Here is a 24,693-nt window from a genome sequence, read left to right on the forward strand (position 1 = left end):
ATTGATGTGCCATCCTGGATGAGCTGCACTACCTGAGCCACTTGTGTGGGTTGTAGACTCCGTCTCATGCTACCACTAGAGTGAAAGCACCGCCAGCATTCAAAAGTGACCAAAACATCAGCCAGGAAGCATAGGAACTGAGAAGTGGTCTGTGGTCACCACCTGCAGAACCACTCCTTTATCGGGGGTGTCTTGCTAATTGCCTATAATTTCCACCTGTTGTCTATTCCATTTGCACAACAGCATGTGACATTTATTGTCAATCAGTGTTGCTTCCTAAGTGGACAGTTTGATTTCACAGAAGTGTGATTGACTTGGAGTTACATTGTGTTGTTTAAGTGTTCCCTTTATTTTTTTGAGCAGTGTACATTCGGAATTGGGGCCAAATTGTAGATAGTGATCCAACTGACAGAGTTCTTGTAATGGTGAAGAGTGGGGGGGACCCACCAACTCACTCCAAACATGTTACATATGACCATATTTCAACTTTTGCATTGATTCATTTCATCATTGTCATCCGTGTACTATAGGAGACATCTATAGCAGGCAGTAGTAGCTTTCTATGGAAAATAACACATTTCGTGGAATTTAGTTTAACACATTTATCTGTGTCGCCCAAAATAATATTTTCTGTCCCGCTGCGTTACAGTATTACCCCTCTGCATGGAACAGATCTAAAACATATGGTCCAGAAAAAAAGAAACCACAATGGGCAAGATTGTCTGAGGCCTCATTGGAGTTGAATGTACTGTTCCACTGGGCACAGACGTAATTCAACGTCTATTCCACGTTGTTTCAATGTCATTTCATTGAAATGACGTGGAAACAACGTCGATTCAACCAGTGTGCGCCCAGTGAGGTATGTTCAAGGGTCACTGTAACCTGCATGCCTTTAGATGTGCCTTTCAGTTATTTCGCATGAATAGGTTCTGTGAAATGCTATATAGAATTGATTTGTGTGGTCCAATTGGTTGTGGGTTCAATTGTGAGTTCAATTCTAGCTGGGTTCACATAATAAAAAACATAATGCAGTCATTGTAAGGAACTCAAACCCATAGCTCTCCAGATTCTTCTTTAAACACAGGTTCATCTTTAAATGTGTAGAGTAAGATAGATCATGTTCTCTCTGAAATGTGCGATTTGTTAATGTTTGTACTGATGTTTTGGTCTTGGTGAAATGCATGCAGTATGGAAATCGTTCACGCTGTTGTGACATACAAAACTGAAAAAATATTTATATAATGTTAAACAGTGCCACACGCCTGGCAAATGTTGTTCAAATATGGTTGCTCGCATGTCTCAGTTTTGATTAAAAACACTTAAGATATTCCTTTTGAATTGATTAGTTCAATTATAGGTATTGTTTTTAAAATACAGCCTAATTCATTTCAGTCTTAGCACAGCCTCCTTCCCACTCTGCATATTTTCCCCTCACATATGTAACTTATGGCAAGTTAACAGCAACATTCTTAAACGGACAATGCACTGTATTTAAAGACTCACTCCATCTGTGTAACGGCTTTCGTCGTCGGATGAGGAAGAGTAGTCGGACCAAAGCGCAGCGTGGTAAGTGTTCATGTTTGTTTGTTTATTTATTTATTTATTGAACTGAACACTGATACATAACAAGAGAATAAATTAAACCGAAACAGTCCCGTAAGGTGCAAACACTAAACAGAAAATACCTACCCACAAAACCCATGTGGGAAAAAGCTACCTAAGTATGGTTCCCAATCAGAGACAAAGATAGACAGCTGTCCCTAATTGAGAACCATACCCGGCCAAAACAAAGAAATACAAATCATAGAAAAAGGACAGAGAATGCCCACCCAAATCACACCCTGACCAAACCAAAATAGAGACATAAAAAGCTCTCTACGGTCAGGGCGTGACAATCTGTTTTTGAACTTTTCTTGTTGAAATCATTTCACACAGTTGTTGAAAATGAACGAAGTACAATGAGTTAATCATGAAGTTTGTTTTATTATAGAGCTTTATTTAGACCAGGCAGCTTGGTTAAAAACATTCATTCAGTGTTTGGTTATCAAAAATAGTAAGATCTCGCTTACTTTTACAACAGTAAGATTCTGTTTTTATAAAAAGTACCTGTTTAACACACCATTCCTTTAATGGCAACGGGACATTGATTATCATCAAGTGGATTGTACGAGTGTGGGGTCAATATGAGCCAAAAGAGTACAGATGTATTCTGCCCTACAAAGGCAAAACGCATTAACTATGGAAACAGTGAAACTGAGAAAAATGGCTTTAAAGTTTTTGGGATAACCAGCCAAATGAAGTCATTTTTATGCATATCAACCATGACCACTGATTTGACCTATGCAGATACTACTCTCTGCCTTTGTATGACTTTAAACAACTATATGGGTAATGCAAAGGCAAAGTGCAGCATCTACAATCTAAACGTTTTCATCCAACTATCTTGTTTTTATGTTTGATGGAAACAGTTTGATAGTTCTGCAGTTCGATAATTCTAACTACATTCCAACTGTATTTAAGGGTGTTATGTAGTTATGTTTTCATCTTTTGAATGTTGTATCGTAGCAACCCTCAAGCATTTTTTCACCATAAGGTTAGGACTACTTCACCACGCAGAATGTTTATACTTAAAAAATGTTTTGACTTCGTGCAGTATATACAATCTAAATGTGTTTATCCAACTTTCTTGTTTGTTTTTCCTGTTTGACGCTGTATGGTAATATATTTGACATAAGGTCCATAGGTTAAATCAGTGGTCATGTTTGATATGCGTAAAAAAATAATACTTCACTTATCTACCCACAACATACTTGTCTGGAAAGAAAATCAACTTTAAAGCCATTTTTCTCAGTTTCACTGTTTTTGTAGTTACTGCTCTTTGGCTTCGTATGGCAGAGCGGGTAACTGTTGTCAAAACACGGTGGTACCAGTTCCTTCCACTTCTCTCTATTGCCAACGATTTTCCGGAACTCAAATATTATTTTCAGATCACCAGGTTTTCCCTTGGTTTTACTTGTATTCTGTCTGCAGTTAATGCAAAATTTCACACACCACTTTCTCTGAAACGGAACATAATTGAACCAGAAAACTTTGTCACAAGATAAAACAGATACTACAAAGCCTGATTTCAGTCTTAACTCAATTTTGATCAAAAGTGTAGTTACTGTGTTTTGCCTTTGTAAGGCAGTATTGGTTTGTATTGGGTAAAGTTTGTGCTGACAAGCAGTCCTTTTATTGAAAAGAAGAGGTAAAATAGTCTGCAACATTGGCGCTACCAGAAGCAAACTACTGTATCACTCTTAACCTAGATATTTTTTAGCTCTCCATCCAACTCTATTGCTGTCCTTGTCAAGCCAAACGCACAGAATGACAAGGAGTTGGCATGATAGCAAAAACAGACTGGCACTCAGGCCATCCTACATTTGCTAGTTTCTCACTAGTAAGGCTAGTGGAGCTTGCCACTAAGTCACCTAACATCAACGTAACACGTGCTATTTTCTGCAAATATTTGCTTGAAGCCTGCAACATAATGCATTATGTCTTTACAGCTACCTCAATAAATGTTGAGTAATTTTGGCATATCATGAATATAAAATGTGTATTGCCATTCATTAGCATACATAATGTAAAACTATGCCACCATTATTCCACTTGTGGGTTTTTGTCTGCTCTCAAACCGACAGTAAAAACCAATTCAAACCAATTACACAATGGAGAGAAAATACATGCAAAGTATATCCTTAGCCCTTGTAAAAAACTACTGCTTATTAAGACATTTGGGCAGTCCAAACAAGCTTAATTGCAGTTTCACAGTCAGGTATATCCTAATTATATTATACCCCACAAATATCTGACTTTACATGTAGATAGTGTTGACATATACAGTAAATACATGTAAACATAATGTAGTCTACAAATATTGTATAATATTGTAGCACACGATGAGTGTATAAGGTGGTACAGGTGTTGAAAGGGAGGTAGGTGGGCTACTTCCAGGCAGCACTAGAGGATAAGTGATTGTGTGTCCCGTGGTGTGTATGTAAACGTATGTCTTCAGATCTTCAGGTATGACAGCCCAGTGTCCAGCAGTACAGTGGAATGTTTTGTGTGTGTGTGTGTGTCAGTATGTTTAAGATTTCTTCTGGCAGTGGCATCCCAGTTTCCAGCAGTAGCAGATGGAATTGAAGAAGCGACAGTGACAGGAGGCACAGGGATCACAGCAGCGAGAGTGGGGAATACAGCTCTCCATCACCTTGGAACAATGAGGGGTTGGGGGGGCAGGCTTCACCTTGGGATTTTATAGCACACACACACACACACACACACACACACACACACACACACACACACACACACACACACACACAAAAAGGAAAAGTGATTAACTGACAAGCCCTTACCCTCTGACTGTTTCAAGATGTATGACCTAACTGAGCACTCATGCAACTGCGTTCGAAATGGCATCCTATTCCCTACATAGAAATAGGGTGCCCTATGGATCCTGGTCAAAAGTCAGTGCACTATATACAGAATATAGTTCCATTTGGGATGCAGACATGCAATCATTATGCCAACACATTATAGCCAATACTATCTTGGACTGTCAACCACTCAGAACTAAGTACACTCCATTTCCCCAGCAGCCTCGCCTCCAGCTGTGCAAAATACATTTTGTTGATGTTCTGTAAGCTAGTAATCATCATACTGTATGAGAAATAGGAATATAATTAGATATGGTTCGAAATTGTTGAGGTCTTACTACCCAATACGGGTTTGTAGACAAATCTAACACATTCATCTTGCATTGATGTCAATGGGATATTTGTGGTCTAATGTCTAGAAAGATAATAATAATAAATGCCATTTAGCAGACGAGTACACATCCCATGCCATCTGTTGTGTGGGACAGATTGGAAAGAAAACGGTGCCCATCACATAGGTTTGAGGCACATATGGATATAGAGAACAGGTTGCGTGAGATGTGGAATCATATCGATATTACACTGTAAAGGTCTGGCCAACATTGATTTTGAAATGAAGTAATTTGTAAGTCGCTCTGGATAAGAGCGTCTGCTAAATGACTTAAATGTAAAATGTAAATGTAAGTACACTACATGACTAAAGGTACACTCAGCAAAAAAAGAAGCGTCCTCTCACTGTCAACTATGTTTATTTCAGCAAACTTAACATGCGTAAATATTTGTATTAACATAAGATTCAACAACTGAGACATAAACAGGACAAGTTCCACAGACATGTGACTAACAGAAATGGAATAATGTGTCCCTGAACAAAGGAGAGGGGGGGTCAAAATCAAAAGTAACAGTCAGTATCTGGTATGGCCACCAGCTACATTAAGTACTGCAGTGTTTCTCCTCCTCATGGACTGCACCAGATTTGCCAGTTCTCGCTGTGAGGTGTTATCTCACTCTTCCACCAAGGCACCTGCAAGTTTCCAGACTTTTCTAGAGGGAATGGCCCTAGCCCTCACCCTCCGATCCAACAGGTCCCAGACGTACTCAATGGGATTGAGATCCGGGCTCGTCGCTGGCCATGAAAGAACACTGACATTCCTGTCTTGCAGGAAATCACACACAGAACGAGCAGTATGGCTGGTGGCATTGTCATGCTGGAGGGTCATGTCAGGATGAGTCTGCAGGAAGGGTACCACATGAGGGAGGAGGATGTCTTCCCTGTAACGCACAGCGTTGAGATTGCCTGCAATGACAACACGCTCAGTCCAATGATGCTGTGAAACACCGCCACAGACCATGACGGACCTTCCACCTCCAAATCAATCCCGCTCCAGAGTACAGGCATCGGTGTAACGCTCATTCCTTCAACGATAAACGCAAATCCGACCATCACCCCTGGTGAGACAAAACCGCAACTCGTCAGTGAAGAGCCCTTTGCCAGTCCTGTCTGGTCCAGCAACGGTGGGTTTGTGCCCATAGGTGACGTTGTTGCCGGTGATGTCTGGTGAGGACCTGCATTACAACAGGCCTACAAGCCCTCAGTCCAGCCTCTCTCAGCCTATTGCGGACAGTCTGAGCACTGATGAAGGGATTGTGCGTTCCTGGTGTAACTTGGGCAGTTGATGTTGCCATCCTGTACCTGTCCCGCAAGGTGTGATGTTCGGATGTACCAATCCTGTGCAGATGTTGTTACACGTGGTCTGCCACTGCGAGGACGATCAACGCTCTGTCCTGTCCCCCTGTAGCGCTGTCTTAGGCGTCTCACAGTACGGACATTGCAATTTATTGCCCTGGCCACATCTGCAGTCCTCATGCCTCCTTGCAGCATGCCTAAGGCACGTTCACACAGATGAGCAGGGAGCCTGGGCATCTTTCTTTTGGTGTTTTTCAGAGTCAGTAGAAAGGCCTCTTTAGTGTCCTAAGTTTTCATAACTGTGACCTTAATTGCCTACTGTCTGTAAGCTGTTAGTGTCTTAACGACCGTTCCACAGGTGCATGTTCATTAATTGTTTATGGTTAATTGAACAAGCATGGGAAACAGTGTTTATAGCCTTCACAATGAAGATCTGTGAAGTTATTTGAATTTGTACTAATTATCTTTTCAAGACAGCGTACTGAAAAAGGGCTGTTTCTTTTTTTCCTGAGCTTATTAAGGACCCCTGCTCATCAAACATCTCATTCCAAAATCATGGGAATTAGTATAGAGTTGGTTCCCCTTTGCTGCCATAACAGCCTCTACTCTTCTGGTAAGGCTTTCCACTAGATGTTGGCACATTCCTGCAGGGATTCCATCCAGCCACAAAAGCATTAGTGAGATCGGGCACTGATGTTGGGCGATTAGGCCTGTCTCGCAGTTGGTGTTCCAATTCATCCCAAAGGTGTTCGATGGGTTTGTGGGCAGGGCTCTGTACAGGCCAGTCAAGTTTTTCCACACCAATCTCGACAAACCATTTATGTATGGACCTCGCTTTGTGCACGGAGGCATTGTCATGCTGGATCAGGAAAGGGCTTTCCCCAAAATGTTGCCTCAAAGTTGGAAGCACCGAATCGTCTAGAAATGTCAATGTATGGTGTAGCGTTAAGATTTCGCTTCACTGGAACTAAGGGGACTATCCCAAATCATGAAAAACAGCCACACATTATTCCTCCTCCACCAAACTTTACAGCTGACACTATGCTTTGTGGCAGGTAGCGTTCTCCTGGCATCCGCCAAACCCAGATTCGTCCATAGGATGTGTTCTCTCTCATCACTCCAGAGAACACATTTCCACTGCTCCAGAGTCCAATGGCGGCAAGCTTTACACCACTCCAGCCGACGCTTGGCATTGCGCATTGGTGATCTTAGGTTTGTCTGCAGCTGCTCGGCCATGTAAATCCATTTCATGAAGCTCCCAACGTTCTTGTGCTGTCGTTGCTTCCTAAGGCAGTTTGGAACTCGGTACTGAGTGTTGCAACTGAGGACAGACAATTTTTACGCACTACACGCTTCAGCGGCCCCATTCTGTGAGCTTGTGTGGCCTACCACTTCACGGCTGAGACGTTGTTGCTCCTAGACGTTTCTACTTCACAATAATGGCACTTACAGTTGACCGGGGCAGCTGTAGTAGGGCAGAAATTGAATCATTACTTTTTGGAAAGGTGGCACCCTATGATGGTGCCACATTTCAAATCCCACCGTACCTTCTCCGCTATGCAATATGGTTTCTGAGCTGGTCATGGGTGCACCTTAGCCACGCTCAAGGTCCTAAACGACATCATAACCGCCATCGATAAGAGACAATACTGTGCAGCTGTATTCATCGGCCTGGCCAAGGCTTTCGACTCTGTCAATCACCACATTCTTATTGGCAGACTCAACAGCCTTGGTTTCTCAAATGACTGCCTCGCCTGGTTCACCAACTACTTACCCACGCCTACCCACCTGTCCAGCATCACTACTCTGGACGGTACTGACTTAGAATATATGGACAACCACAAATACCTAGGTGTCTGGTTAGACTGTAAACTGCTTCCAGACTCACATTAAGCATCTCCAATCCAAAATGAAATCTAGAATCGGCTTCCTATTTTGCAACATAGCATCCTTCACTCATGCAGCCAAACATACCCTCGTAAAATTGACTATCCTACCGATCCTTGACTTCTGCGATGTAATTTACAAAATAGCATCCAACACTCTACTCAGCAAATTGTATGCAGTCTATCACAGTGCCATCCGTTTTGTCACCAAAGCCCCATATACTACCCACCACTGCGACCTGTATGCTCTCGTTGGCTGGCCCTCGCTTCATATCCGTCGCCAAACCCACTGGCTCCAGGTCATCTATAAGTCGTTGCTAGGTAAAGTCCCGCCTTATCTCAGCTCACTGGTCACCATAGCAGCACCCACCCACAGCACTCTCTCCAGCAGGTATATTTCACTGGTCACCCCCAAAGCCAATTCCTACTTTGGCCACCTTTCCTTCCAGTACTCTGCTGCCAATGACTGGAACAAACTGCAAAAATCACTTAAGCTGGAGACTCATATCTCCAGATACTACTAGATTTAAGCACCAGCTGTCAGAGCAGCTCACAGATCACTGCATCTGTACATAGCCAATCTGTAAATAGCCCATCCAACTACTTCATCACCATATTGTTATTTATTTTGCTCCTTTGCACCCCAGTACCGCTACTTGCACACTCATCTTCTGCACATCTATCACCCCAGTGTTTAATTTGACATACTGTAAGAATTTTGCCATTATGGCCTATTTATTGCCTCGCCCCCCTTGTCCTACCTCATTTGCACACACTGTATATAGACTTTCTCTATTGTAATATTGACTGTATGTTTGTTTATTCCATGTGTAACTCTGTGTTGTTGTTTGTGTTGCACTGCTTTGTTTTATCTTGGCCAGGTCGCAGTTGTAAATGAGAACTTGTTCTCAACTAGCCTACCTGGTTAAATAAATGTGAAATAAAAAAAATAAAAAAATGTGAAAGTCACTGAGCTCTTCAGTAAGGCCATTTTACTTCCAGTGTTTGTCTATGGAGATTGCATGGCGGAGTGCTCGATTTTATACACCTGTCAGCAACGGGTGTGGCTGAAATAGCCAACTCCAATAATTTGGGGTGTCCACATACTGATACATTTGTATATATAGTGTATCAGTGTAACACGCTAGGCTAGAAGCTTGCTGCAATCCCCAGGCCACAGACAGTTGTGGCTACAGTATGCCGTCACCACAAAGTGTCTGATTGATTTTGGGGTGAATTACTACTGAAACCTGCTGGGGCAAAAGGCTAAAGGCTAAGGGCTTGCTGCTCTCCACAGGGCAGGTCACAGGTGGGGGGGTATGATGTTATCAAAAAGCAGTAGAGTACTGTAACTCAGAAATGATCCTAACATAATCCCCAGCAGTTTACCGTCACATGCAATCTCTGGTGTTCCTGGATTCCTCTTCTGGCAAACAACCTTCTGGGTTTCGCTTGGTTCCACAGCTCTGTTGGAAAGAAAGAAGGAATAGTCATAAGAAACCTCCTTAAATCCGATTAGAGATTACAACATTCTGGGGTTGAAGTAAATCGAATAACAAGAATTACCGTCCAAAAATATAGTGAAACGCCAAACAGCATAATAGGAAACAGATGTTATTGCTATTATTGATCTGAATATCAAAACCCCATGTTCACTTCACTTACTGTATATAAGTTGTCAGCCATGGCAGCAAGGTTAACAAATGGAAACTGTATGCATTTGTCGTGTGTGTCTATCACCAATAACTAGCAGAACTTTTGTACATCTTCATCACCCCTGTCACAAATCAGGGCTATTTAAATGTAGCAGGGTGTAACCAGAGATTTCTGTTACATGCATTTGAAATACCTATTTCAAAGATTTTTGAGTATTTTGTTTTTCACTGGCCTGACTTATAATAACAAGATATGTTTCAAAAGTAAAAAGTAAAGTAAACTAAATAAACAACTACAGAAAGTAAACTAAATAAACAACTACATACCACAGTCATAAACCCTGTTTCCATTCACAGTTTTTATGCAAGTAAAGTCAAAATAAAAAACAGCTGTGATGGAAATACGATGTTTCGGTGTAATTTCATAAATGCAGACAGATCATTTGTTTGTTCGAAATGGTGGGATCTTTTTGTGTCTGTAAAATGTATTATGCAGGAAATTGTGGTGGAAATGCCTTTATGCGCAGATATTGATACAATAACCATCATATCGAAGTAAATTGAGTTACACAATGATATGATCTGTGGTCCTCCCACTATGACTTCGGAAACCATGCAGTTTATTAGGCTACAGATTAAATAAATTATGAACTTCAAAGAGTGGTGAAAGTGCAAGGTGATGAGCTTGATGCTCCTTTCCAATACATATTGAGGGTCTTATTCTGGTGACATGATCATTGATGATTGGCAGCTGTTTGACAAATAAAAAATATTCTTGCCCTTTTACACATAATAATCTCATCATGTAGGCTATACGTGCACTCTAGCAATCCAGCTGGCTATCTGCTCGCTGTTGGCTAGAGCACAGGTGCCAATACCAAGAGTGGGCACACTTGCTAAATAACACAATTTTTTTGTGAGAAAACCATCAGTCGAGTTGATGTTAATATTCAGAACCACATTCCTGTAAAGATTAGAGTTAAATACTGTTGAAGTAATATGGTTACAGGTTCATCTGCCTCACCTAAAGCCCATTCTTATGGGAAGCTGCTATATACCACAAAGTGCTAACAGTCAGTATCTGAATAGCATGTGTGAAATGCTTGATATAATGCATGTGATATCAACAGAGAGGTATATTTTCTGTGTGATTTAAATATTGACTGACTTTCATCAAGCTGCCCACTCAAGAAAAAGCTTCAAACTGTAACCAGTGCCTGCAACCTGGTTCAGGTTATCAGTCAACCTACCAGTGTAGTTACAAACAGCACAGGAATTTAAATCAACATGTATTGATCACATCTTTACCAATGCTGCAAAAATGTGCTTGAAAGCAGTATCCAGATCCATCAGATGTAGTGATCACAATATAGTAGCCATATCTAGGAAAATCAAAGTTATAAAGGCTGGGCCTATTATAGTGTATAAGAGGTCATACAATACATTTTATAGGAATTCCTATGTTGGGGATTTAAATCATATTTGTTGTTCGAAGGTGTGTAATGACGAGCAAACAGATGTTGCTGTAACGAGTGTGCTGAGAGTCAGGAAGCAAGTTCAGGGAGTGAGTGTTTAAATAAATAAAATAAACAATGAACACGAAATAAACGAACCGACATGAAAACAGAGTCAATAACACCTGAGGAAAGAACCAAGAGGAGTGACAGATATAGGGAAGATAGTCAAGGAGGTGGAGTCCAGGTGATTGTCATGAGGTGCAGGTGTGCGAGACGATGGTGACAGTTGTGCGGGATAATCAGCAGCCTGATGACCCAGAGGCTGGAGAGGGAGTATACATGATAGTTGCACACTTATGAAATTGCTTATTCCAATTACTAATAAGCATGCACCCATTAAGAAAATGACTGTAAAAACGGTTAAATCCCAGTGGATTGATGAGGAATTGAAAAATTGTGTGGTTTAGAGAGATGATGTAAAAGGAATGGCAAATAAGTCTGGCTGCACTTCCGATGGGCAAACTTACTGCAAATTGAGAAATCATGTGACTAAACTGAATGAAAAGAAGAAAAGAAGAAACTACAAAAAGCTTTGGAGCACCTTCAATTACATTTTTGGAAAAAAGGCAAACTCAGCTCCATCATTCATCAGATGGCTCATTCATCACAAAACCGATTGATATTGTCAACTACTTTAATGACTTTTTATTGGCAAGATTAGCAAATTTAGGCATGACATGCCAGCAACAAACGCTGACACTACACATCCAAATATATCTGACGAAATTATGAAAGACAAGAATTGTAATTTTCATAAAGTGAGTGTGGAAGAGGTGAAAAAAATGACTGTTTATCAACAACGACAAGGCAATGGGGTCTGACGACTTGGATAGAAATTTACTGAGGATAATAGCGGACGATATTGCCACTCCTATTTGCCATATCTTCAATTTAAGCCTAGTAGAAAGTGTGTACCCTCAGGCCTGGAGGGAAGCTACAGTCATTCCGTTACCTAAGAATAGTAAAGCCCCCTTTACTGGCTCAAATAGCCGACCTATCAGCATGTTGCCCAACCCTTAGTAAAGTTTTGGAAAAAATTGTGTTTGACCAGATCAATGCTATTTTACAGTAAACAAATTGACAGACTTTCAGCATGATTATAGGGAAGGCCATTCAACAAGCACAGCACTTACACAAATAACTGATGATTGGCTGAGAAAAATTGATGATAAAAGATTGTGGGGCTGTTTTGTTACACTTCAGTGCAGCTTTTGACATTATTGATCATAGTCTGCTGCCAGAAAAACATGTGTTATGGCTTTACACCACCTGCTATGTTGTGGATAAAGAGTTACCGGTCCAACAGCACACAGAGGGTGTTCTCAAATGGAAGTCTCTCCAACACAATCCAGGTAGAATCAGGAATTCCCCAGGGCAGCGGTCTAGGCCCCTTACTTTTTAAAATATTTACGAACGACATGCCATGCTTTGAGTAAAGCCAGTGTGTCTATGTATGCGGATGATTCAACACTATACACATCAGCTACTACAGCAAGTGAAATGACTGCAACACTTAAAGAGCTGCAGTTAGTTTCAGAATGGCTGGCAATGAATACGTTAGGACTAACTATTTCAAAAACTGAAAACATTGTATTTGGGACACATTCACTAAACCTCAACTAAATCTTGTAATAAATAATGTGTAAATTGAGCAAGTTGAGATGACCTCCTTGACTAACTGCTTGGAGTACCCTGGATTGTAAACTGTCATGGTCAAAACATATTGATACAACAGTAGCTAAGATGTTTTATTTCACCTTCATTTAACCAGGTAGGCCAGTTGAGAACAAGTTCTCATTTACAACTGCGACCTGGCCAAGATAAAGCAGTGCGACAAAAACAACACAGACTTACACATGGGACAAAAAAAACATACAGTCAATAACACAATAGAAAATTTGTATACAATGTGTGCAAATTCAGTAAGGAGGTAAGGCAATAAATAGGCCACAGTGGCGAGGTAATTACAATTTAGCAATTAACACTGGAGTAATAGATGAGGATGTGCAAGTAGGAATACAGGTATGCAAAAAAAATATGGGGATGAGGTAGGTAGTTGATTGGATGGGCTATTTACAGATGGGCTGGTTACAGCTGCAGCGATCAGTAAGCTGCTCTGACAGCCGATACTTGAAGTTAGTGAGGGAGATATAAGTTTGGGGAAAAGTTTGACCATAACAAAGGGCTGCTGTACCTTCCTCACAGCACTATCCTACAGGCTCTAGTTTTGTTGCACCTGGACTACTGTTCAGTCATGTGGTCAGGTGCCACAAAGAGGGACTTAGGAAAATTGCAATTGGCTCAGAACAGGGCAGCACGGCTGGCCCTTGTATGTACACGGAGAGCAAACATTAATAATATGCATGTCAATCTCTCCTGGCTCAGTGTAGAGGAGAGATTGACTTAATCACTACTTCTATTTGTGAGAGGTATTGACATGTTGAAACCACCCAGCTGTCTGTTTAAACGACTAGCACAACTCAGACACCCATGCATACACCACAAGGCATGCCACCAGAGGTCTCTTCACAGTCCCCAATTCCAGAACAGACTATGAGGAGGCGCACAGTAGTACATAGAGCCATGACTACATGGAACTCTATTCCACATCAGGTAAATGATGCAAGCAGTAGAATCAGATTTAAAAAACAGATACAAATACACCTTATGGAACAGCGGGGCCTGTGAAGCAACACAAACACATGCACACACACACACACACACACACACACACACACACACACACACACACACACACACGATAACATGACATTACTTTTTGCGGTTAAATTCCCATGTACCAAATTTAAAAAACACGTTAAGTGAGTTTCCATCGCATTTTCAACTCTACATCGTATTTGTATTTATTATGGATCCCCATTAGCTGCTGCCAAGGCACTTAGTGTGTGCCCTCAGTCCCATACTCCACTGCCACATATCTACAACACAAAATCCGTGTGTATAGTGCATGCACTACGTGATCACACAGCATTTTTTTCTGCAACAAGTACATTTGATGGAAACACATCTCTGGTGGGAAAATGCACATATTGTTTTTATGCAGATTTTAGAATATTTGTATTAAAATCTGTCACCAATTGGATGGAAACTTAGCTATAGCAAGTTTTTAGAAAAAATTATACCGTTACTGAGAATGTTGTTGTAGTGTGTACTTTCAAAAAAGTATTGTATTTGATAAAAATAACTATTTAGATTAAATACAATACTTTACAAAAGTATTTGGTATTTATTTTTTTACATTAGTCTTTCAAATATTTCGTAATAGTTACAAGATAGTATCGTTGCTCATCTCTGAATGTAACGGAGTGAGTGAGCAGCAGCAGCGTCTCAGAGAGAAAAGTGCTTGAGAGGGCAACTCTGTGTTGAGGTGGCAAACCTGGGTTCAAATAACATTTAAATATGTTGAGTTTAGCCTACCATGAGTGGCAAATTGGTTTTACAATTTGGGACTATTCTATTGGTCCATTACACCAGGCAAAGTCAAGAAGCTGATTGATTTTTTTAATGTGATTTTGAATAGTATTTGAAGCCAAGTCTGGTGCATTGTGGCTTTGGATGATTAGGCGACCTTCCACTAAGATGGTCATGACATGCTGTGACCTAAGAACCTGCTTAGGTCAAAGCTGATCAGAGCAGGAGGGATATGTGTAGACTCTGGGGGATGTATTGCTATACAAGGGTTTTTATTAGTCACATTTACAATAAACGTGACATTTATTACCCCAGTGCAAAACAGTCTCCATTACAAATACATAAGGTACTGCAATAAATCAAGTCCAGGGCTCTCCAAACCTGTTCCTGGAGAGCTCTCCTCCTGTAGGTTTTCCAGTTATAACTAATCCAATTCAGTTTATCCACCAGCTAATTATTAGAAAGAGGTGTTCTAGATTTGTGTTGGTGTGAAAACCTAGAGTTTGGTAGCGCTCCAGCAACAGCAATATTCATTTTCATAATGAAAATCCCTTGCATGTAAATTATTGACAGGATGATTTGGTAGGCTACTGAACAGTGTACTGAATTAAACATGTTTAGTAATTAATTCAGGTTACAATTTCTAATGTTTTGAATACAATGTAATTTTTTACCAGTTCAGACAAATATGAAGAACAAAATCTTAGCCTAAGTGCCCACATGCATGGTTAATAGCATATTAATGATTATCTTTTCCATTCCTATATATTATCTCCAAAGTGTGATTCCCGACTTCCAGTGGTGGTCGCATTGACAATACATACACACAAAATAAATATATACAGCATGTACACAAGAAGAGTGGCAATGTATGGCAATGACTTGAACCATACATTGTGCAAAGTTCATAGCATGATAACATGCTTTTCTCATCATCAGTCTATATTTATAATTTAGCTAATACAATAAATGTACAACTGAAGAGAAATAAGACAATTGGATTTTTGGATGACGAATTAAGGGGAATGAAACTAGGATGGACTACTCACCTATTTCCTTGACCGTAAAATAATTTGATGACAAATTATTGTCGGTCCTTTTAATTTTAACAAGATGTGTCTTGTCACGCGCTGTAAGCCTACAGTTGACAGCTGCAAATTGAAGAAGGCAAATACATAATATCGCAGGCTTCATTTCGATTCCACTCAAATATTGCTAATGTGGGGAGAAACAAAAATTAGCGTTATTAGATCAATTAAGACTGCAGAAATGTCGACGCCATAAAACAGCAAAATATCGCTCCTCACTCTCGGACATATAGTCTCGTTGTCAACATTATTTGGTCCTTCGAGACAAAAGTAACTCTTTATAAACCGGAATCTTGTTCCCGCACCCGCCCACCTCCTTCGTATTTCCATAAGTGAGAACAAGAGACCATCTGGACACTGAAATCTTGGCTCAATGATCATAGTAAAGTAGCCACCTGAGGATATTCAGAGACAGTTTTATTCTTCTTATTCACTGAACAAAAATATAAACACAACGTGTAAATTGCTGGTCCATGAGCTGAAATAAAAGATTCCAGAAATGTCTCTCAACTTTTCAGCACACATCCTGTAGTGAGCATTTTATCCTTTAGTCAAGATAATCGTGAAACCAGCAAACGTCACAATATCATAGGCCTGCAGTAGCTAAAGCTTAATAATAATAATAACAAATTCTTATTTTCAATGACAACCTAGGAACCTGACATGTGTGGCATATCAAGAAGCTGATTAAACAGGAGCACCTTTTTTTAACTAGGCAAGTCAGTTAAGAACAAATTCTTATTTTCAATGACAGCCTAGGAATAACTGCCTTGTTCAGGGGCAGAAGAGCAGATTTTTACCTTGTCAGTTCGGGGATTTGATCTTGCAACCTTCCGGTTACTATTCCAACGTTCTAACCACTAGGCTACCTGCCACCCCACCTTGTGCTGGGGACAATAAAAGGCCACTCTAAAATATGCAGTTTTGTCACACAACACAATGCCACAGATGTCTCAAGTTTTGAGAGTGTGTGCAATTGGCATGCTGACTGCAGGAATGTCCACCAGAGATGTTGCCAGATAATTTAATGTTCCTTTCTCTACCATGAGCCGCCTCCAACGTCGCTTTAGAAGTACGTCAAACCGGCCTCACAACCGCAGACCACGTGTAACCACGCCAGCCCAGGACCTACACTCCCGGCTTCCTCACCTGCGAGATCGTCAGGGGGTGGGGGGTGTGGAGGAGTAATTATGTCTGTAATAAAGCCCTTTTATCATTCGGATTGGTTGCGCCTGGCTCCTCAGTGGGTCGGCCTGGTCCCAAGTGGGTGGGCCTATGCCCTCCCAGGCCCACCTATGTCTGTGCCCCTCCCCAGTCATTTGAAATCCATATATTAGGGCCTAATGAATTTATTTCAAATGACTGATTTCCTTATATGAACTGTAACTCAGCAAAATCCAAAATAGGGGAGGGTTGTCTTTAAAAAAAATTGCTATGGGGAGGGTTGTGTGTTTTTTTGGGGTGGGGGGGCACAGGGGAGGGTAGTGCGTTTTTTTCCCTGGTTTTCATTTGCTCTTCTGGTTGTATTTTATTGACTTACTTTTGATATTACCCTAATATAGTTTAGAAATGTTTGTGAAGGTTTGGTATGTGTGGCTATTATTAGGCTTTAGCTACTGCAGGCCTATGATATTGTGACTTTTGCTGGATTCACGATCGTATAACTTTGATAGCTTAAATAAAAAACTGGGTAACAGGGAGCTGAACAAAACAACCAACCTAGCCTGAACTAGCTAGCCATAATCCACAGTCCAGCAGGAGGTATCTCCCCGAGAGATAAACATGAGAGACAAAATGTGGCTCTCCCCACTAGTTATATCCTCACAAAACCAATGAGTAGCCCCCACTCTCTGTTACCATGACAACCCCATAAACAATGAACGTGGCTGGTGCTGCCAGGTTGGGGCAGGGTCTGCCCACCCTAACTCCCTGAGGGTCACTACATTGCTCCCCTCTCAAGTCCTCATCCCCAAGGATAAAGTCTCTGAACCGACCAGGGGTCTCCTTGAACGCCGTGGCCTCCAGGTTGGAGCAATGGGGGTAAATGGTCAACGGTGCCCAGCTCTGAGTGAGAGAGGGGCACCAGTGCCCCCAATCAGGGTTACCACTTCACCCGGAAGTGGCTCTGATGTTGCCGGGGAACAGCCGTTGAGGCCATCCGGCACTTTGGTGACCGGGGGGGTTCAATGGGTCAGGGGCTCATCCATAGGCAAGTTCTTTAGGGGTTCTAAGCTCCCGACCCAACATGAAAAGCGCAGGAGTGCGTCCCGTATCTTGCACCACACTACAACATGCCAGGAGGACTAATGACAGCTGGACATCCTAGTCCTTTTGGTCTCAGGTGGTAATGAGGTCCAGCTGTGCACCCAGGGTGCGCATTAACCCCTCTACCAGTCCGTCACTTTGTGGGTGAATGGAGGTGGTTCTGATTTTATGAATCCTGAGTATCGGACACATTTCAGCGAAGACCTTGGACTCGAAGTTCCGCCCTTGGTTCAGATGAATGACTGAGGGCTGAATATGTCCCCCACCAAGGTGTCAGCCACCGTCTCTGCTTCCTGGTTTGGTAGTACATAGGCCTCTGGCCACTTTGGGAAGTAGTTGATCGCCACAAGGATGAAGCGATTACCATTGGTGGATTTGGCCCAGCACATCCACAGCGATCTGGTCCATGGGAGCACCAACTCCGTGTTGCTGCAAGGGGGCTTGCAATCGACCTTGGGGGCCTTTTTTGGTTGTGCATGAATCACAGCAATGGCAGTTATCCGCCACATCCGGTCTACATTGTCCCCAGTAGAAGGATTGGCGGATTAAGAAAGAGTGTTTTGATTACTGATGTTAACCTTCCTGGATATAACCTTTTTTCGGCAAGACAGATCTTCCAAAGGTGGGGGAGTGGCAATCTTTACCAAGGATGCTCAGTTGTCTCCACAAAGTCTGTCTCCAAACAATTTGATTTGCTGGTTTTAAGCATTAAACTTTCAAATAGCGCTTTGTTGACTGTTGCTGGGTGTTATCGTCCTCCATCAGCACTGGCCTGTACCCTACCTGCCCTAAGCTCTCTCCTGACCCCTTACACTAAGTCTTAATTTGTTCTGCTAGGTGACTTAAACTGGGACATGCTTAAACCACCTGACCAAGTCCTAAAGCAATGGGACTCCCTAAATCTTTCTCAGATTATGACCAATCCCACAAGGTAGGACTCCAAACACCCAGAAAGGGTACTCTCATCGATGTTATCCTCACAAATAATCCTGATAGGTACCAGTCTGGTGTTTTCTGTAATGACCTTAGTGATCACTGTTTTACAGTCTGTATTTGTAATGGCTGCTCAGTGAAGCGTCCTGTTCTGATTTGTCATAGACTTTCATGAGCAAGCCTTCCTCCATGACCTGGCCTCTGTAAATTGGTATAGAATCAGCTTGATCCCCTCTGTCAAAGAAGATTGGACCTTCTTTTTTGATATCTTCAGTGATATTGTTAACAAACACGCCCCCATAAAGAAAATTAGACTTAAAAACAGGTTCAGCCACTGGTTCGACCGTGATCTTGCAGAGTTACTCCACCTCAAGAATTGTATTTGGAGAAAGGCTCGGCACACGCATACTCAGGCGGACAGGTTCTCGTTCGGGAAAATGAGAAATAAGTGCACTCAGGCGATCCAGAAGGCCAAAGTTAGTTACTTTAAGGAGCAGTTCACTCTCTGTGGGTCTAACCTCAAGAAGTTCTGGAAAACAGTTAGCCCTGGAAAATGAACCCTCCTCACAGCTGCCCATGTCCCTTAAAGTTGATGTGGTTGTTACTGACAAGAAGCACATGGCTGAGTTCTTTAATCACCACATCATTAAGTCAGGATTCCTATTTGACTCAGCCATGCCTCCTTGCCCGTCCAACATTTCCTCATCTCTCACCCCTTCTAATGCGACAAGCCCCGATGCTCCTCCCTCTTTTTCCTCTGCCCCACTACAAAGTTTCTCCCTGCAGGCAGTCACTGAGTCCGAGGTGCTAAAAGAGCTCCTTAAACTTGACCCCAACGGGTTTAGACCCTTTCCTCTTTAAGGTTGCTGCCCTTATAATCGCCAAGCCTATCTCTGACCTTTTTAACCTGTCTCTCCTCTCTGGGGAGGTTCCCATTGCTTGGAAGGCAGCCACGCTTAGTCCTTTATTTAAAGGGGAGATCAAGCTGATCCTAACTGTTATAGGCCTATTTCTATTTTGCCCTGTCTATCAGAAGTGTTGGAAAATCTTGCCAGTAATCAACTGACTGGCTTTCTTGATATTCTCTCTGGTATGAAATCTGGTTTCTGCTCAGGTTATGGATGTGTCACTGCAACCTTAAAAGTCCTCAATGATGTCACCATTGCCTTTGATTCTAAGCAATGTTGTGCTGCTATTTTGATTGACTTGGCCAAAGCCTTTGATAAGGTAGACCATTCCATTCTTGTGGGCAGGCTAAGGAGTATTGGTGTCTCTGAGGGGTCTTTGGCCTGGTTTGCTAACTACCTCTCTCAAAGATTGCAGTGTATAAAGTCAGAACATCTGCTGTCTCAGCCACTACCTGTCACCAAGGGTGTACCCCAAGGCCCCACGCTCTTCTCAATTTACGTCAACAACATAGCTCAGGCAGTAGAAAGCTCTCTCTCGAGCTTATATGCAGATGAGACAGTCTTATACTCAACTGGCCCCTCCCGGGAGTTTGTGTTAAACACTCTACAACAAAGCTTTCTTTGTGTCCAACAAGCTTTCTCTGCCCTTAACCTTGTTCTGAACACCTCCAAAACTAAGGTCATGTGGGCATGTGGTCATGCCCCTGTTACGCTCCTCGTTTGTAAAATGACCGGACCAAGGTGCAGCTCTGTAGGCGTATATTTTCTTTATTAATGTTCCACCAAAAAAACAATAAACAACACAACAAACGTAAAGCTTCGTAGTGCAAAACATGCAAAAAAACAAAGACAAGATCCCACAACCTAACTGTGGGCTGCCTAAGTATGATCCCCAATCAGAGACAACGATAGACAGCTGCCTCTGATTGGGAACCACTCTCGGCCAAAAACAAAGAAACAGAAAACATAGAATGCCCACCCAAATCACACCCTGACCTAACCAAATAGAGAAATAAAAAGGCTCTCTAAGGTCAGGACGTGACAGCCCCTCTCACCACAGGTGTGATTACTACCTCAGAGGGTTTAGAGCTTGAGATAGTCACCTCATACAAGTACTTGGGAGTATGGCTAGATGGTACACTGTCCTTCTCTCAGCACATATCAAACCTGCAGGCTAAAGTTAAAACTATAAAGGGAAAGGTTTCCTCTATTGTAATCGTTCCTCTTTCACCCCAGCTGCCAAACTAACCCTGATTCAGATGACCATCTTAAAAATGCTAGATTATGGAGACTAGTAATTTCTAGATCGGCAAGTAAGGGTGCTCTCAAGCCACTAGATGTTCTTTACAATTCAGCCATCAGATGTTTTATTTAACCAGGTAAGTTGACTGAGAACACATTCTCATTTACAGCAATGACCTGGAAAATAGTTACAGGGAAGAGGATGAATGAGACAACTGTAAGCTGGGGATCATTAGTGGGATGATTAGGTGACCATGATGGTATGAGGGACAGCTTGGAAATTTAGGTAGGACAACAGGGTTAACACCCCTACTCTTGCGATAAGTGCCATGGGATCTTTCATGAACTCAGAGAGTCAGGACACCCATTTAATGTCCCATCTGAAAGACAGCCCCCTGCACAGAGCAGTGTCCCCAATCACTGCCCTGGGGTATTAGAATATTTTTTAGACCAGAGGAAAGAGTGCCTCCTACTGGCCCTCCAACACAACTTCCAGCAGGATCTGGTCTCCCATCCAGGGACCAACCATGACCAACCCTGCTTAGCTTCAGAAGCAAGACAGCAGTGGGATGCAGGGTGGTATGCTGCTGGCTTAGAGGACACATCACTGCACTCTCTGTATACCTGTCGCAAGACCCACTTGTTGTTGCTTATTTATAAAACCCTCTTAGCCCCCCAACCCCCCATCTGAGATACCTACTGCAGCCCTCATCCTCCACATACAACACCCGTTATGCCAGTCATATTCTGTTAAAGGTCCCCAAGCACACATATCCCTGGGTCGCTTGTCTTTTCAGTTCGCTGCATCTAGCGAGTGGAACGAGCTGCAACAAACACTCAAACTGGACAGATTTATCTCAATCTCTTCATTCAAAGACTCAATCATGGACACTCTTAACTTTCAACACTCAACTTTTCCCCCAATGCCTTGAGACGGATGAAATCATACCTTGAAGGCAGAACTCAGTGTGTCAGAGTGAGCAATGAGCTGTCGCCCACTCTTAGCTATGATGTGGGCGTGCCCCAAGGGTCAATACTGGGGCCCCTCCTGTTCAGCCTGTACATTAATGATCTGCCTTCTGTTTGTACTGGGTCTGAAGTTCAAATGTATGCAGATGATACAGTGTTATATGTGCATGCAAAGAGCAAACAACAAGCTGCACACGAACTCACTACTGTAATGGTCCAGGTTACAAAGTGACTCAGTGACTCGTGTTTGCATCTCAATGTGAACAAACTGTATGCATGTTCTTCAGAAAGATGGCAACAGATGCTACTGAGCCAGATGTCTATGTGTCAAGGGAGAAGCTCCAGGTGGTATCTGATTTTAAGTACCTTGGCATCATACTTGATTCCAACCTCTCTTTTAAAAAGCAGGTGAAAAAGGTAATTCAAATAACCAAATTCAACCTAGCTAATGTATAATTTATATGAAATTGTACTTCAAATCTATGATCCTCCCCTACTTAACATACTGCTTGACTAGTTGGGCCCAAGCTTGCTGTACAACATTAAAACCTATTCAGCCTGTCTACAAACAGGCTCTCAAAGTGCTTGATAGAAAGCCCAATAGCCATCATCACTGTTACATCCTCAGAAAGCATGAGCTCCTGAGTTGGGAAAATCTTGTGCAATACACCGACACATGTCTTGTATTCAAGATCCTAAACGGCCTGGCTCCCCCTCCACTCAGTATTTTTGTTAAACAGAAAACCCAAACATATGGCAACAGATCCACAAGGTCTGCCATGAGAGGTGACTGTATGAAAAAGCACCTTTTGTAAATCCGCTTTCTCTGTGAGAGCTTCCCATATCTGGAATACACTGCCACCAGACACACATAACTGCACCACCTATCACACTTTCACAAAAAAACATGTAGACATGGTTAAAGGTCAATCAGATTTGTGAACATAATCCCTAGCTCTTGCCATGTTGTCTGTAGCTTGTGAGGTGTAGAAACACTTAGTTGCTTTTATGGATTTTGTCTTGTTGCTTTTTGTTCTATGTTGCTCTGTCTGTATGCTACATATTGCTTGTCTTATGTTGCTCAGCATGTGCTCACTGCTCAATGATTGTCTGTATTGTAATTGTTTTTAATAGCCTCCACTGGGACGGCTGGCTAAAACCGGCACTTTTACTGAAACGTTGATTATTGTGCACTGTCCCTGTAAAAATAAATAAACTCAATAAACTTACTGACAGTTGTGTCTGCTTGGCGTGATGTATTGTTGTCTCCTTCTTGCCATTTGTACTGTTCTCTGTGCCCAACAATGTTTGTACCCTGTTTCATGTTGCTACCATGTTGTTGTCATGTTGTGTTGCTACCATGCTGTGTTGTCATGTGTTGTTGCCATGCTATGTTGTTGTCTTATAGGTCTCTCTTTATGTAGTGTTGTATCTCTCTTGTCGTGATATGTGTTTTGTCCTATATTTTTTATTTTTTTAAATCCCGGCCCCCATCCCCGCAGGAGGCCTTTTGCCTTTTTGGTGTAAGAATTTGTTCTTAACTGACTTGCCTATTTAAATAAAGGTTAAATAGCATTTACAAACAAATACAAAATCTTCCAGAAAAACAGTTGCTTTTAAACTAGGGATTTCATGGCTACTTGAGTTTAAGCAGTAATTCTGCTCATAGATTATGCACGTATGAACTACGCATTGACACATCCATTTCAAAGCAGGAGGTTTAAAAAAATACTTAGTGGTCACCAAAGTACCAGAGCGTCTTTAGCTAATACAAGCTGTGCGTTCCTAAATAGTGTTATTAGAATTGATCTTTTGATATAGTACAGATAAGCTCTAGCAATATTTACGTTGTAAGACTCCACTCACCAAACTGCAGTGTTTTGTTTCAAGTTGAAACAGATATATTCCAATTATGATGAGGCAAATCTTCCTACAATCTTATGAAACGTTATGAAAACAACTCCTTAGATAAACAAGGATCTTAAAGATGTAAGTTTACACCAGTTTGTTTATTTTAAAACCTGCAAGATGTTATCATTAGCTTGTGGCTCCCCATTTATTTAGGGGAAAAACTGTTCCCAGGCCTGCCTCGCTCCACTTCCTTATCTTCACCAATAATGTAAATCACTCACGTGCAGAGCTGTGCTCAGACTAATCTCTCTCTCTCTCTCAATTTAATTAAATTCAAAGGGCTTTATTGGCATGAGAACATATGTTTACATTTCCAAAGCAAGTGAAATAGATAATAAACAATAGTTATATAAACAGTGAAAAATGAACAGTAAACATTACACTCACAAAAGTTCCAAAGGAATAGAGACATTTCACATGTCATATTATGGATATATATTATGGCTATCTCTCTCGCTCTCTTTTTCTCTCTCTGGTAATAGGAAGAAATCAAAGAGAGTTAAAATAGGTTGCATTGATATGTCACTCTGCCTAGTTACCTCCTCTTATGATGTCCAAAGAAATCATCACAGCTTAAGAGGAATATAGTTGTTAATTTCCTGGCGAAAACCTCTGGTCACATTTGATAAGTTAATCACATAAAAGAAGACTAAAGATCACTACATGAGAAGAGGGAGGGAGTTAATGAGGTTCAACTCAACATGATACTCAGGGCATGAGACATATTTAGTACATACACTGTTTTAGTCAGCACTGAAATTGGAAGGTTTGGGGTACAA

The 24,693-nt window shown here is 41.7% G+C and overlaps 1 protein-coding gene across 1 annotated transcript; it reads right to left on the minus strand.

The window, feature by feature from the left end:
- Positions 1 to 1,981: 1,981 nt before the first annotated feature.
- On the minus strand, positions 1,982 to 15,937 carry LOC115104596 (agouti-signaling protein-like). The gene is made up of 3 exons (XM_029625955.2): positions 15,648 to 15,937; positions 9,384 to 9,460; positions 1,982 to 4,288 (listed from the first exon to the last, which is right to left on the minus strand). Exons 1-3 carry the CDS (start codon positions 15,790 to 15,792, stop codon positions 4,130 to 4,132), a joined length of 381 nt encoding a protein of 126 aa, XP_029481815.1. The 5' UTR covers positions 15,793 to 15,937; the 3' UTR covers positions 1,982 to 4,129.
- Positions 15,938 to 24,693: the final 8,756 nt, after the last annotated feature.

Source organism: Oncorhynchus nerka, linkage group LG22 (genome assembly GCF_034236695.1).
Source record: "Oncorhynchus nerka isolate Pitt River linkage group LG22, Oner_Uvic_2.0, whole genome shotgun sequence".
Taxonomy (NCBI): Eukaryota; Metazoa; Chordata; class Actinopteri; order Salmoniformes; family Salmonidae; genus Oncorhynchus; species Oncorhynchus nerka.